This window comes from Peromyscus eremicus, chromosome 14 (genome assembly GCF_949786415.1).
Source record: "Peromyscus eremicus chromosome 14, PerEre_H2_v1, whole genome shotgun sequence".
In the NCBI taxonomy this organism is placed as follows: domain Eukaryota; kingdom Metazoa; phylum Chordata; class Mammalia; order Rodentia; family Cricetidae; genus Peromyscus; species Peromyscus eremicus.
The window spans coordinates 84,833,501-84,849,743 of record NC_081430.1 but is presented as its reverse complement, the minus strand read 5'-3'; the positions used below and the strand labels follow the sequence as shown (position 1 = coordinate 84,849,743).

The 16,243-nt window shown below is 50.6% G+C and overlaps 2 protein-coding genes across 2 annotated transcripts in view; one reads left to right on the top strand and one right to left on the bottom strand.

Moving 5' to 3' along the window:
• Positions 1 to 1,813: 1,813 nt before the first annotated feature.
• Positions 1,814 to 16,243, bottom strand: part of Lrrc74a (leucine rich repeat containing 74A) — a 34,529-nt gene continuing 20,099 nt past the window's right edge. The window contains 8 exon segments of the mRNA XM_059279615.1: positions 1,814 to 2,095; positions 3,134 to 3,219; positions 3,407 to 3,489; positions 4,298 to 4,405; positions 7,199 to 7,345; positions 11,378 to 11,473; positions 13,471 to 13,665; positions 14,198 to 14,283. Coding sequence (XP_059135598.1) covers positions 3,207 to 3,219; positions 3,407 to 3,489; positions 4,298 to 4,405; positions 7,199 to 7,345; positions 11,378 to 11,473; positions 13,471 to 13,665; positions 14,198 to 14,283 — 728 coding nt within the window. The 3' untranslated portion in view covers positions 1,814 to 2,095; positions 3,134 to 3,206.
• On the top strand, positions 2,002 to 2,467 carry LOC131924343 (small ribosomal subunit protein eS24-like). The gene has a single exon (XM_059279611.1). It carries the CDS (start codon positions 2,048 to 2,050, stop codon positions 2,465 to 2,467), a length of 420 nt encoding a protein of 139 aa, XP_059135594.1. The 5' UTR covers positions 2,002 to 2,047.

The following is a 16,243-nucleotide window of genomic DNA, read 5'->3' as shown; positions in this document are numbered from 1 at the left end:
GAGGGCTGAAACTGGTGATAGAGGTAGACTTTAGCTCTCTAGAGTGCCATCATTTTTAGAAATCAGCCTGAAAGAAAATCAAATTTGTAGTGATCGTAGCTCCCTCTTTAATTTTATACAAAGATGAACAGAAAGAAACGGGAAGCTTTTATTGATGTATAGTCATTCTAACTTTCAATTTTTGTTACATGTTTGAATCTCCCTTTCAGCCATACACAATCCCTAGGCCCTATTAGTTATGGATGCTCCATAATAGGTTTGTAGGTTATGAAAGATTTCAAAGATCCGTGACTTCAAAAACCCCAGCTTTCTTTGAGGAGACAGTTCCGACAGCCACAGAACACCCCGATATGTCCGCTGTTTTCCTTCTTCTCCACCATCCTCACTGTGACCCTGAGCTCTTATCTCAACACCCAGCTCCTGGAAACTCAACTCCAGCTCAGGATTGTACCGTCTGTGGTACCGACCATTAGTCATCTGCTTGTCTGATTATCATGTGCCGAAGACAGGCGCTGTCTGCCCTGACTGCTCTACAGTGGTCACTGGTGACGTGATACTTGATACACTTCTGCATGCCACAGCCTGGCCAACTGTGGTGGTTTGAAAGAAAATGGCCCCCGAAGGGAGTGGCACTATTAGGAGGTGTGGCCTTGTTGGAAGAAGTGTGTCCCCGTGGAGGCGGGCCTTGAGGTCTTATACATGCTCAAGGTACCGGTAGCCCAGTGTCTCAGACCACTTGCTGTTGCCTGCAAGATGTAGGACTCTCAGCTACTTTTCCAGCACCATGTCTGCCTGCATGCTGCCATGTCTCAACGTGATGATAATGGACTGAATCTCTGAACTGTAAGCCTCCACCCCAATTAAATGTTTTCCTTCATAAAGAGTTGCCGTGGTCATGGTGTCTCTTCACAGCAATAGATACCCTAGGGAAGATACCAACCCACCCGAGCCCTGTGTGTGCTCACGGCTCTTCCTTTTCTTCTTTTTGTTAAATTCTCCCGTCTTGCCTTTCTCTTCTCTTCCCTCCTCCTCTCTTCTTCTCCACTTGTTTGTGTTGATGTAGGAGGGTGTCGGTATGTGTGTGCCACAATACTCTTAATGCCTAAGCCGTCTCTCTGGCCTGTTTTGTTTTTTGAGACTGGCCTTGGACTCACCAAGTAGTAATTTTTGTAGTGTGTGTATGTGTGTGTGTGGGGGGGCACGAGCGCTTCTTCTCCATAGCATTCACACGCAGGTCAAAGGGCAACCTTCAAGAGTTTTCCTTCCATCGTGAATTCCAGGATTGGATTCAGGTAAGCGTGTGCAGCAAGTCCCTTTGCCACCTGAGCCATCTTGCCGGCCCTCTCAAGGAATTTTTAAATGCAACACAGAGGGATGAGCTCTGGAACAGACTGAGAAAGTTTTCTTTTCGCTGTTCCATTACTCAGGCGAGACCCCTGAGGCTCCAAGGTCAAGGGACCAGGCTGTGGTGTGATGAGGTTGGACTAGACAGATGTCGAGTCTCTTGGTCTCTTACCCTAGGGTCCTTCCGTGTGGCCCCACAAAGTTCCTTCTGAAGGACCCTCGCTTCTTCAGTGTCTCTTTCTCCTCACACTGCCTCCCGTCAGCACAGTCTTTCCCCTTGACTGAGCTTACACTGACCATGGCCCCTGCCTCTGTGACTTAACCTCTGTGACCCCTTTCCTTCTGTCTAGCAATCCTGCATTCCCAGTTAGTTGTTGTGGCTCTAAATGAGACCACTTAGACTGTGACGTCACTAAACCCCGAGTGTTCCCCCACCCCAACGAAGGGAACAGCCTCAGCAGCACAGAGATGCCCAGAACCAAGCCAGATTTTATTTGCTCACACTTAGCTCTGGTCATGGCATCTATCCATCTGACCTTTGGTTGAATCTCCTCACAGCCACCACAACTTGCCAGGACTTCTCTCGTTGGGGCTTCTTTCTAGACCGGACTGGCTGTTGTGACTTCCAGGCCTTTAAGAAACTGGTTTGAGGGCAGAGAGCGGTCCTCTTTTCCTCCCGTGCAGCTCGGGCCCCGTAGCCATCATGAATGACACAGTAACGATCCGGACCAGGAAGTTCATGACTAACCGTCTGCTTCAGAGGAAACAGACGGTTATTGATGTCCTTCACCCTGGGAAGGCAACAGTACCAAAGACTGAAATTCGAGAGAAGCTAGCCAAAAAGTGCAAAACCACACCAGATGTCATCTTTGTGTTCGGATTCAGGACCCACTTTGGTGGCGGCAAAACAGCTCGCTTGGGCATGATCTATGATTCTCCTCTAGATTATGCTAAGAAGAATGAGCCCAAACACAGACTGGCAAGACACGGCCTCGATGAGAAGAAGAAGAACCCCCCCCCCCCGCGCCCCCGGAAACAGCGGAAGGAGCGCGAGAACAGAATGAAGAAGGTCAGGGGCACGGCAAAGGCCAGCGCTGGTGCTGGCCAAAAGCCAAAGGAGTAGCTCTGCGGTGATTTGATCTGCGGTGATGGGCAGACAATTTTGGAGAGAACAAATAAACTGAAAGCCTAGGTGTCTGGAAAAAAAAAAGAAAGAAACTGGTTTGAAAGGTAAGGGAATAAGGGAATGCTGGGCTGGGGAGGTGATAAGGTACCTGCCCTGCAAGTGTGAGGACCTGAGTTCAGATCCCGGATACATAAAAGCCCGTGTGATGGTGTCCCAGTGCTTAGAGCTGGGGTAGGAAGCTCACTGGCCAGTCCATCTAGCCAATCGGCGAGCTCCACATTCAGGGAGAGACACTGTTCCAAACATTAAGGTGGAGAGCAGTAGATGAAGATGTCAACCCTCTGGCCGCCACATGTACGTGCACACACATGTGCACACGCACACACTCGCATGCATACACGTGTGTGCGCACACGCACAAACCAGATGGCCAGGGAGATGGCTCAGCAGTTAATGGCCCTTGCCAGAAGCCTGACAACCTGAATTTGGTCCCCAGAATCCATGTCACGGAAGTGGTGGACTTACTCCCACAAGTTGTCCTCGACCTCTATAACGGAAATGTGGCACGTGTCTACCCGTCACGCCAGACCTAGCTGAAGTCCCGCCCAAGTGATGCCTCCCTTGGTCCCCTGTGCACACCCCCCCCAGTCACCCCTGTCCTCACCTTGGAGGTCTGAATGCTGTCATGTGGGCTGGAGTTCCTCGGGCATGGGTCCCAGGCTCTTCCTCAAGTCTTGCTACGTTAGTGAGCTGAGGATGAGAAGGAAGGTGGACCTTGGGGCCTGGCCGTGGGCTCTGGGACGAGGCCTCTGGGATACTGTAAATAGTCTCCTCTATCTCACAGAACACAGATGGCAGACGGCGGGGGCCCAGGGCTGACGCCCATCCCACTAGGGCCCTTTGGCAAGCAGGGGGAAGGGCTGAGGGCCATGCTCACCTGAAGTCCACCACACCGTTCTTCTCGTTCAGCTTCTTTATGAGCTCCCTGACCTGGTACCGGTTGATGGGGACCTTGTTTTGCTGAGAAGGTGGATGGAATGTGTTATGGGGTCCTCTGCTCCTTCACACCCAGTGACCCCCCCCCCCATAATGTCTCACTTTTGGGACCACTGGTGGCAGTTAAGGGCTCAGAGATGGCTGCACCTACCACAGGGAGGTACCAGAGGCAGCCGCTTTCCATGGCATTGCCTTGCCTCCAGAGGACCCCCTACTTCCGGGGAGGGACAAGGACTCAGGATCCAGGAGCAATGCGTGGCCTGCTGAGGTGGACAGGAGCTGGACTCTTCACCATGTGAAGGCCATTCTTGCGCCCAGATACCTAGTCCTGGCCAGCCCTCTTGCCCTATGGTCTGGGTATTAAGCATTCATCCCTGCCCAGGCCCCAGACCCTTCCCCCAAGGCCTTCCCAGGATGTTGTCACAATTGATCTCTTTGTGCATACATTTCAGGGGACCTCCATTCCATTCACTATGTTGGTAAGAGGGACTGTGGGGGCTCAGAAGTTGGTGACGTTGAAGGCAGAGTGTGGGAGCTGCGGGGAAATGGCCATTTCTCCCATCTTTACTTTTCATCTTCCTAGGAGCCAAACGCAACGGGGCAGGGTGGAGGGGGCTCTGAGATGAACGTATGCGTCCGGGGTGAGGAGTGGTATTGAGCCACGTGACAGATGTGGGCAGGGGGTTGAGGGAGGTGTTGAGTTCCCCTCGGAGTCTAGATGAATAGGGCAATGCCCTCAACCGACCTTACAGGGCAGTATGAAATGCAAGCACATGCCAGCCTGTCCACTCCCCCACCCCACATCGCCCAGATTCCCCGGGAGTCAGCACACCTGTATCATGGCTTTCCGGAACTCCCCCACAGGCATGGTCATTGATTGCGATGGATTCAAGTTCTTGAAGAACTCCACAATCGAGATCTTCTGTTGGTCTGTGTAGTTCTGAGGGGCGCAGGAGGTGCCAGGAGCAAACGCTTGGCTTTATTATGGCTACCACACCTCCCTCCTCGTCCCCCAAAGAGTGGCCCAAACTCCTGGACCCAGAAATCCCTGGGGAATGGGAGAAGGCAGCTCCAGCTTGAGGCCATCTGTCCTTCAACCACGGCTTTAGAGCGAGTACCAAGTGCAGGCCGAGGAGCTATGGTGCCTGCATTTGTTTAATTCCCGGCAGCCTCACCCCAACCCAACAGAGGCTCCACTCATCCCGTCCACTCCCTGACTTCACAGACGGACACCAAAGCTGCTAAGTAGCCCCTAGTATCACAGGCGCCCCATGGTGACCAGATCGAAGTCTATTATTTGGCTTTGAAATGACCTCCATCAACACCCTGCGCAGTTGGGGCTCTGTGGCTGGTGGGTGGGGCTTCTCTCAGCTGGGAGCTCACACAACTGCCTCGTGATTGGTTGGATGGGCTCTAGGCACACCTAGGGTTCTCACAGCCCCCCACAAATGTACCCATGGAGAAGTGCTTTGCCAGGAAACCTTCAAAGCAGCATTTTTGTTTGTATCCTCTCAAGTCACTCCCCAATGTCAGAAAGATGGCCCGTTAGTCCTGGTGGATTCACACCGTTTCCAGAGCTCAACAGTTCTCATGGCTCCCTGCGCCAGATGGAATCAAACCCCAACGCAAGGTCTGAAATCTGAGGATACCAACCACATCTAGGTCAGCCTCCTTTCTGGCCAGCTTTGCCTTTCAGGCTTCTTTCTGAGTCTGGAGTCCCAGGATTCCTCAGCTGGACTGATGTTGTTCTGCTGCCTCCAGTGGCCCTGAAGGCTGCCTGCACTCGGTGTGTAAACCCTCCCTGATCTGCCGGCAGAAGTCCTCTTGCTAGAAATGCCTTCCAGGCTCCATGCTCACTCCAATCCTTCCTATTCTTCTGGGATCCTCCCCAGCCCCACCTCTGCCAGGAAGCCCTCATTTTCTCTTGGCTCATCCTGGGATGTCTTTACTTGGAATTCCAACGAAGTTTGGTGGCCATGCTCACTTTCGACCTATTTCTCCTGTGACATTTTCTTTTGGTCACTCCTGAATCTGTCCCATCTTTCCAGCCACCTGGTTGCCTCTTTCCAACCGTAGTGTACACAGATGTCTTATTTCATCTCTACCTGAAGATTTCTTTCCCCCTACACTCTCTTTTCCTTTGCGGTGCTGAGGATTGAACCTGGGACCTCACACACGTTAAACAAATGAACTGCCACTGAGCGCTATATACTCAGCTAACCCTCATTTGATTTAGTATTTTGAGACAGGGTCTCTTTAAGTTGCCCAGGCTGGCTACTCTGTAGCCCAGGCAGGCACCCTGAGTACTGGGATGGCAGGTCTGCACCACTACTTGAGGTTTACACTCAAATATATATTTATTTTGCTGTTCCTGAGATCCAGTGGCATCTGGCTCAGGGTCTTTTGCTCCCACTCTCCACTTCTTTCTCTTTCTTTCTTTTTTCTTTTGATTTTTTTTTTTTCCGAGATAGAGTTTCTCTGAGTAGCCCTGACTATCCTGGAACTCACTCTTTAGACCAGGCTGGCCTCGAACTCAGAGATCCACTCACCTTTGCCTCCCGAGTGCTGGGATTAAAGGTGTGCACCATCACTGCCCAGCTTGCCACTCTCCATTTCTATTCTTTTTTTTTTTTTAATATTTATTTATTATGTATACAGTGTTCTGTTTGCGTGTATCCCTACAGGCCAGAAGAGGGCACCAGATCTCATGACAGATGGTTGTGAGCCACCATGTGGTTGCTGGGAATTGAACTCAGGACCTCTGGAAGAACAGCCAGTGCTCTTAACCCCTGAGCCACCTCTCCAGCCCCCATTTCTATATTCTTTAAAAACAAGAAGTGGGACCCCCGCTCTGCATCCGGCTTCCCTTGTAAAAACCCATCTCCCCCTGGTTTCATTGGAGTCTTCTTCCTAAACAAACCTGATACCTTTTGCCTTCTAGAACTTTGCACATAATAATCTTCATGGAAGACCTTTTTAGATTTAGTTTTGGAAACTGAGGAACGGAACCGATCAATCAGAGGCCAGAAACAGCCTGAGGCGGGGGAGGGGGGCACACCCCAGGAACTGCATTAGCACAGCACTCCCCAGATGGCGGCCCCCAGGGGTGCAGCCACACCTGAGAGACACCAGACCAGGGGTCCAGCATTCCAGCATCAATATTCGCTTGGTTTTTAAAATTTCACCCTTGTACCTACTTGTGATTTTTCTGGAGACACACTAAGAGAGGGCTTGCCGGGTGTGTGCCCAGAAATAAAGGACTCTGCTAAGTGTGGGATGATTCGGCCTCCAGTCTTAGAAGCTGCAAGCCCAGGGAGCTTATTATGTCCAGGCCTTACTCTGAGCACCTTATACCTATTAAGTAGCTCAGTCTTCACAGCCACCCTTCTCGTCTCTTCCCATTTTACAGGTGAAAAGACTGAGGCACTGAAGGCCTCCGTGGCTTGCCTTTGGAGGCACATTAGTAAAAGGCAGGTCTCAGGTAGCAGACTCCATCCTGTGCCTTCACCTTGATCCCCCAACCAGATCTCGGCTTTTCTCTCCTTTGGGGTAAGAAGCAGTGTCCAGTGACCCAGTATCCAAGGGCAGCAGTTCAGGTCTCCATTGCAAGGAACCTTATTAGAAAGGATCACATTGACACTCAGGCAGAGCCAGTGCTGGGCGGGTGATTTGGGACCATGTGGCAGCTTCCTCCAGGGTTTTCTAAAGCTCTAAGGGGGGGGGGGGAGCTCACCTGGATCAGTTTCATGGGGTTGGTCCACAGAGAGGTGGTTCTCTTGCTGGAGAGACCCTGTAATCCCTTGTATACCACATCCAGCTGGGGGTGAAGGGCACAGACCCCATCCAGGACTCTGACAAACTGCTCTGTTACCAGAACGTTCTGCAGCAGGGAGAGAGGGGCCACGGTGGAGGTGATGTCACTGTGCCATGTGCCTGCTGACTCGAGTACCCGTCCCTCCCACCCAAGCCGAGTTCAGGAGCGTTGGTCCTTCTGGTTCGTTCGGCTTCTGAACTGGAGTGGGTTCTGGTGTTTTCTAGCGTGGGACTGACTTGTGTCATGGGTTGCTTTTTGAGGCAGGGCCTCATTCTGTAATCTAATACAGCCTTGGATGTCACCCAGGCTAGCCTTGGACTCATGGTGATTCTCCTGTTTTCATCTCTCAATGCTGAGATTACAGGCATGTGTCACTATGGCCAGTTTTATGGGGTGGTAGGCATGGAATCCAAGACTTTGTGCAGGCTAGACAAGCAGCCTACTGAATTTGGCTACATCCTCAGGGCTGTTCTGGTGTTATGGAGCTTGTGACTTGATTTGTAAGTTTCCCAGGTGTGTGTGTGTGTGTGTGTGTGTGTGTGTGTGTGTGTGTGTGTGTAGTGGTCTTACTCTGTAGCCTGGACTGGCCTTGAACTCACTAAGAAGCATGGGTCGGTTTTGAACTCATGGTGACCCTTCTGCCTTAGCCTCCTGAACACTGGGATTATAGGCATGTGTCAATCTGCTCAGATCTCCTAGGAGATTTTGTTTAGATGTTTTCATTGTGTTTGGGTGGCTTGTTTGTAACATGCTACTGACTCTGCTCTTTTCTGAGACGATAACTTTAAGTGGCCCCATTTGATGGGCAGAGGCTGGTCTATACACAGATACCCTGACCTGTCCACACCTATGTGAATGTTGTCCTTCAGAGCAGGTACCCAGGATCCCCAGTGCCAACCATCCTGCTATGGCTCACAGCGAACTAGAAACTCCTCTTTTGGAAGAAGTCAGAGCTGGCATCCAGGACATGGAGAGTGTATGTCATTTGGAAGAGCGATCTAGCCTGTTCTCCATCAGCTAGATGACCCTCATCTTTCTTCGGGTATGGTTGTTAGTACCTTTTTGCCTTCTCAAAGGATTGAACTCATAAGGGCTGAAGGTTTTGCAGATACTCTGGTCTTAGGAGCATCTACAAAGCAGGAATTCCAGTACGTTTAGAGTCATGGCGTCATCATTGACAAGAGGGTAGGACACTTGGTCCCCAGGGCAGTGTGAGTAGTGATGGAACCTTCCAGAGGCCTAGTGGGAGGAGCTTGGGTCACTGGGGACACTGCCCTCACAGGAACAAGTGTCATGCTCAGGGGACCTGTTAGTTCAAGAGGGAAAGGAGACTGAGTCCCCGGCTTCCTGTCTCTCCGTGCGGCATCCTTTCCTTTCCCTATGCAAGACTGCTGTGATGCCATCTTGTGTAAGGTAAGGTGATCAGAAGGGCCATCACCAGAGCTGGTGCCATGCTATGGGGTCATTCGGCCTCTGGAGTTGTAAACTAAACAGCAACCCTTCTTTATAACACCTTGGCTTCAATCATTTTGTCACAGTATCAGAAAAAGACAAACTGACCAACTCAGTCTATTGGCTCTGGCAGACTGGTTTAACGGCGGTTATGTCATGGCTCACAGACCCCTGTGTCGTCATCTAAGCCCTAAGCAGTGCATTTCTAAGGTTTCCTCAAGTGTACCAAGCCTGGGGCCATGCCCCCTGCCTGCAGGAGTCAGGTGGGCAAATGGCTATGAAATCCAAATGTGGCTGAGACTCTGGGGCAGTGTGGGTTGGGGCTGAGGGGCTTTGTATCCAGGCACAGTCAAGGCTGGAGTGTGGAGAGATGGGGCCTCTGAGGAGAAAGACTCAGGAGCAGGAGGAGCAGGGAGGGGTGGGTGACGGAGCAAAGAGAAAGAAGAGTGAGCATCAGTGGTTTGAAGTGGAGAAGCATTCAGCTTCAGATAGTCAAAATATCATCCCTCAGGTAACTGCAAGCGTTAGGGGAAATCTTACGGAACATCACTATGAAGCATTAGAGGAAGGAAGATACTCTCACATCGCTACCTTCACGGAACTAGAGAAGGAGGCGGGGCCCTGGCTTTCTCCTAGGTGGTTCTCATTTGCTGTGGGTCCTGGGCAAATGCCCCAATGGCTGTGCTTCAGGTTTCCTGTAGGTGACGTGGGAAATGAGGGAAAGGATGTGCTACAGATCGAATACGCACCCCCACCTTCAGGACGGTTAGTTGTTGTTTGTTTTGTTTTTTTGAGACAGGGTTTCTCTGTGTAGCCCCGGCTGTCCTGAAACTCACTCTGCAGACTAGGCTGGCCTCAAACTCAGCCATCTGCCTGCCTCTGTCTCCCAAGTGCTGGGATTAAAGGCGTGCGCCACCACCGCCGGGCATCACCATGGTTAGTTTTAATTGTCGATTCGCCACAACCTGAGATTCGTTGGGGAAGAAGATCCGCAGGAGGGATTGGCTAGGTCGGGTTGGCTTGTAGGCATGTGGGTGCTGGATTGTCTTGATTGCCTGGGCTGATGTGGGAAGACCCACAGACCATTGCCTGGATTGGGGACCTGGGCTGTATAAGGGTAGAGAGGGCTAGCCAAGCACGAGGCCTGCAAGCATGCTTGTACTCGGTTCTCTCTGCTCTTGACTGTGGATGTGATGTGACTGGCTTCAGGCTCTTGACTCTGTGACTTGTCTGCTGTGATGGACTGTAACCTGGAATAAGCTGCCCTTTCCTCATTGGCTTTTCGTCAGGGTATTATACTACAGCAACAGAAATAAAACTGTCCCCACATCCCCCAAGGGCACTTGAAGTCCCTTTTCTTTTCTTTTTTTTTTTTTTTTGAGAGGGTCTCACTGTATAGCTCTGGCTGTCCTGGAACTCACTGTGTAGACCAGGCTGGCCTTAAACTCACAGAGATCCACCTACCTCTGCCTCCAAAAGTGCTAGGATTAAAGGCACGTGCCACCACACCAAGTGGGTTTCGGGTCTTAACCCCGTAGATGTGACCCCATTTGGAAATAGGGTCTTTGTGAGAGATAAGCAAGTTAAAATGAAGCCATTAGGGTGGGCCCTGATCTAATACGATGAAATCCTTACAAAAAAAGAAAAAGGGATTTTGCTTAGAGATGGTCGTGGACTCAAGGAAAATGCCATGAGAGGCTGAAGGCAGAGATTGGGGTGAAAAGTCTGTAAGCTAAGGGGTGTCAATGACTGCCAGCAAGAGCAGAGGCTGGGAGAGAAGTCAGGGGCAGATTCCTTCTCAAGTCTGGAGAAGGAACCCAGCCACTCTACACCTAGATCTTGCATTTCTGGTCTCCAGAGCTGAGAGGCAACGCGTTTCTCCTGTATTAGCTACCTGGCTTGTGGTACTTTGTGTAGCTGCTCTGGAAATGAACACAATACTCTACGAACCTCTTAGAGTAGCGCCTGAGGATCCAGCACCCTGAAATCACATTGGGACAAAAAGTACCAGTGCTCAAAAGTATAGGATGTTGTTAGCACCAGCTGCCATCCCTGTGATGACTTGGGCACGTCCCAGGCAGCAGGCTAGTTGGTTCACGTTCCTCCTTCAGGAAAGGGTCACCTCTAAGTAGAGCTCTGAGCACATTAGGCCACAAGTTGTGAAACAAAAATGCATTTGTGAGGTGGGTCCTAAAAATCCTGGGATTCTGACTGGGTATGTGGCACATGCCTTTAATCCCAACGCTCTGGCAGGCAGAGACAGGCAAATTTCTGTGAGTTTGAGGCCAGCCTGGTCTATATAATAGCAAGTTCCAGGCCAGCCAAGGTTGAAAAAAAATCCTGGGATTCTGGAACATTCTGGGACCCAATCTATTTATCACCAAATTTGGTAGTGTATGAATTTTGTCCTGGGGTCCCCCCTCCCCCATCTCTCTCTATGGCTTTTCCTCGTGAATACTCTTAGGTGCTCATGTCCTGGGTTCCCAGGATCGAGTACATTATTGCACATCGTGGTGATATTGACTGAAGGGTTACTCCCCTCACTTAGCCCCTTGCCTCTTGTGTGGGAGGGCCTGTGAGGGACACAGCTGGCAGAATGGTGACTGGCTTGTGCCGGGAGCAAATGACTGGTATTTGATCACTTACAGAGATGTCAAGCTCTTCCATCCTGGATTTGGGGTTCCTCTTGATGGACAGGATAAGATGCACTGCCCCCTCCATGCTCATCGGGTTCAGGAAAAGCTGTGGGGGAAGGGAACAGCAGGAGGAGCCTGAGATGGGGCAGGAGAGGCTGTGTTAGAGTGCAGCTTCACTTTTCCCATCGAATCGCAACCTCTATGCTGCTCCTAGACTTCTCTACCTATTCCTGTCCGTTTGTCCCACCATACATCCTTCCATCTTTCCACCCGCTACTCAGCACGCATGTGTCTATTCATTTACTCTACCCACCCGTAACTCATAAGTTCATCGCTTTGTCCATCTATCACCCACCCATGAATTCACCTTACCTTCCATCCATCTATGCACTAATTAATCCATTTCACTATCCTTCCATTTGTCTACCCATCCACTCACCAGTCTCTCTTATCATCCATCCATCCGTCCATCATCCACTCACCCATCCATCCTTCTATCATCCACTCATCTATCCATCTATTCATCCATCTACTCATCCACCCATCCACCCATCCATCCATCCACCCGTCCATCCATCCACTCATCTATCTACTCATCCATTCATGCGTCGTCATCCACTCATCCACCCATCCTTCCATCCTCCATTCATCCATCCATCCGTCTATCTTACCTTACTACTCATCCATCCACTCATCTATTCATCTACTCATCCATCCATCCTTCCATTATCCACTCATCCACCCACTCATCCATTCATTCACTCATCCATCCACTCATCATCCATCCATCCATCTTACCTTACTACTGATCCATCCACCAACCTACACGTCAATCCATCTCACCCTCCACCCACCCAACGCATCCATCCTCCAACAAATATTTATCGAGGCCTGCTGTGTATTAGCCAGTGAGCTAAGCCCAGGTAGATATGACAAGGGCTCTGTCTTCAGATGACATTACTCTAACTGGAGAAGACAGGCAGATAAGTAAATGGCATCAGATATGTGAGGACAGCAGTGACAGAGGGACGCATTCATACTGTAGGAGCAAAGAAAGGAGGGTCCATCATGGGTAGGGCACCCTTGAGTAAAGCCTTGCTGGGATGGAGGGAATTAATCATATCTGAAGGAGGATCAAGAGCAGAGTGGGGGAAAGATTCACCGAAGAAGAAAAGAGCAGGCAAGGGTGAAGGTGTGCTGGAGGGAACAGCATGGGGGGGGGGCGTGTTGGACAATAGCACATGCTCTGTAAGCAGGAACAGAGAGGAGGAGGCAGCAAAGCCAGGAAAGGTCATGGCATGGTGGACCTTGTGGGCTTAGGTTAGTATTGCAAGGGTGCTGAGAGCCACGGAAGCACGGATGGAGATTAGGAAGAGCGAGTGTGGAGGCAGCTGGCCTTGGCTTTGACTCCCTGGCCTCTTTGTACCCATGGAGGAGCTGTTCCAAGGGTCCCGACCTAATAATCCAGCCAAAGCATTCAAAAAGGTGCCCGGTGCATGGCAAGCAGTGTATGGGTGGTGGCTGTTGCTATGGGAGGCCACTTCAGGTGGTTGTATTAAGAGGGAGGCCATGAGTTTTATTGGGTGTTTACTGTGTGCCAGTTTCCCAGAGTCTCACCAGAGACTCTGATGTTCTCTGGTGAGAAAAATCCGGTGCTTGTGCGGATCGACCCCTGAACTTTGTGGGACTCATTTCCCAGAGAGATTTCTTAGTTTCCCAAGATGGGGGACCTAGGGGGTATGAGTGTGGAAGACAGTAGATACTTCCTTTGGGAATTTCCTTTTCTGCTTTTTTCTTTTATTTAAAACATTAAAAAAAATGATTTTTGTGTGTGTGCGTGTGTGTGTGTGTGTGTGTGTGTGTGTGTATGTGTGTGTGTGTGTGTGTGTGAGATGATTCTCCCCAGCATTATCCAGTCCACTTCTACTACCCTGCTTCCCTACAACGCAGACAGATGGATCACACACATACAAATAAATATATGTACACACACACACACACACTCATGGACACACACACACACACATTCATGGACACACAGGCAGACACACGTGGCATACAGACACAGACATGCATACCAAGGCGCCCGCTCAGCGAGTCTACCTTCATCACTTGGAGGCTTTCATTGACCTCCAGGCCCTTGCTGATTCTGGAGGCTCCCTCATTGGTGATGCCGTTTCCGCTGACATCTATGTAGACCAGACAGCTGTTGAGTCTGAGGACGTCCGCCAGGGCCTGAGCTCCCTCGTTCCCGAAGCCGTTCATGGAGACATCCAGTTTCTTCAGGGTCACGTTGGACTCCAGGGGAGGGGAACAGCACCGGCATCAAGGTGGAGTGAGACTCACCCAGAAAAATGCCTTGACTGCCAGCCCAGCCCCAGGCCTCACCCCCACCCTCATCCTAACCGATCTAAACCTTTATCTTTACCCTAACACACTCCGTCCTTACCGTCACCCCCCACAACTCTCAACCCATCCCGTCCCAGCCTAACCCTTACTCTCCCCTTCCCTCTCCCCCCTCCTCCCCCAGAGCTCAGTGGTTTTCTCTAGAGACGGATGTACACAATCATTTCCGTTCCCTCCAGACGGGGCTCCATCTCAGGTCCTCTCGAGACCGTCTCTCTGCCCTTTAGTTGAGCTATCCTCTGAAGGCATCCCTAGAGACAGCACTCAGGCCTCAGTAGGGAGGACTTATAAACTAGAAGGGCACATCCAGGGATCGTGGAAGGAACCCCAACAACTCAGAAGACACTTGGTGAGAGCTCTGCACACCCGAATCCATGGTGACCTCAAGGAAGCGGTTGAACTCACCTCTTAGAGCGTGACTTACCCGGAGACCGTTACACAGGGCCAAAGCTGCCCGAGTGTGGAAGTGATTCCAGCTCAGGTTCAGCGACTGGAGCCCTACATTGAGGGCTGGGAGGAACAGAGACTCAGCTCAGCATCTCCCACATCGCCAAGACCCAGCCTCAGACCCACAGCACTGGAGATGGGTAGGCAAGCTAGAACACGCAGCTGGCAACTTAACATTTTTTAAAAAATTTAATTAAAAAAATTTTTTTATGTGCATTGGTTTTTCGCCATGGGTGGCGGGTCCCCTGGAACTGGAATGACAGACAGTTGTGAGATGCCATGTGGGTGCTGGGAATTGAACCCGGGTCTTCTGGAAGAGCAGTCAGTACTCTTAACCACTGAAGCCATCTCTCCACCCCCCCCCTTTTATTTTAAATTTTAAAGACAGAGTCTCACTATATAACACTGGCTGGCCTGGAGCTCACAGAAATCCATCCATGCCTCCCAAGTGCTGGGATTGAAGTTGTATGCCACCATGCCTGGCCAGGTGATAATTCTCAGTAAGTTACTTAGACACAAGATTGAAAGATGACCTTTAATTCTGGGAAAAAATGACTTAACACAGTCTCACTTTTCTATTAAAGAAGGCAAGTGGCGTGATCCAGCTGGTCAAGAGGTGACCACAGATGTTTTCTCGTGAAGAGGTGTGCACTCTGAGACGCCACCTAAGAAGACAGCACAGACTGTGGAAGGACTCCATCATAGATGTTTGCCCTGCTGTCACAAATACAGTGACATATATCTTGAGTGTTCGTCTGGGACCCTGAAGGGCGTGACTCAATTGACAGAGAGCTTGCCTAGCAGGGGTGAGGCTTTGGGGTTGATCTCCAGAACCACGTTAATTGGACATGGTGGTGTATGCCTGTAATCTTAGCATTTAGAGGATAGAGTCAGGAAAACCAGAAATTCAAGGTCATCCTCAGATATATAGCAACTTCTAGGCCGGCTATATAAGACTGTCTCAGAGAGAGAGAGAGAGAGAGAGAGAGAGAGAGAGAGAGAGAGAGAGAGAGAGAGACTTGAGGATATGATTATCCAAAGATGGAAGTTATAGTTAGGGGGTCAAGATTTGCACAGAAAACACACTTTTAAAATTTATTCATAGGGGGCTGGAGAGATTGCTCAGCGGTTAAGAGTACTAGCTGGTCTTCCAGGGGACTCGGGTTCAATTCCCAGCACCCACGTGGCAGCTCACTGTTTGTAACTCCACTTCCAGGGGATCTGACACCTTCACACATCGACATCTATGCAGGCTAAACACCAATGCACATAAGAAAATAAAATTTATTTGCGGTTTAGACAGGGTCTCGGCATATAGCCATTACATGGCCGAGAACTGGCTGTGTAATTGTGGCGGTCTTCTTGCCTCTGCATCATGCCCAGCTCACGCATGCACGGTTGTGAGCCACCACGTGGGTGTAGGCAGTTGAGCCTGAGTCCTCTGCAAGAGCAAGCGTTCTTAACCTCCAAGCCTGCTCTCCAACCCAGACCCACAGCTTTCTAGTCTCAGTCTCCCAAGCAGGTAGTACTGACTACAGGCCCATGCCACCATGCCTAGAGATCGACAGGGTCTGTCACCTCCAAGCTGGCTTGGAGCCTACTGGGTAGATCAAGCCTTAACCTCTCGAGGGTCCTCTGGACTCAGCCCCTAGGGCACCCGGCCTACATTGCCTGGTGGCACGAATCCTTGTGTTGACACAAATGCTGTGTGTGCTCCCTTGTTGCCTGCTTGTCTTTAAAGTTGCCCTTGGGTGCCAGGTGTGGTAGTGCACGCCTTTGATCCCTGAATTTGAGAGGTGGAGGCAGGAAGAGCAGGAGTTCGAGGCCAGCCTTAACTATATGAAATCTTGTCTCAAACAAACAAACAAGCAAACAACAATACTCCAAATTAAAACAGTAGAGCTGTGTGTAGAGGCACAGCTTCCAGTACTCAGAAGTCAGAGGCAGGCAGTCTTCTGTGAGTTCAAGGCCAGCCTGATCTACATAGCAAGTTTCAGGACAGCCAGGACTACCTAGAGAGACC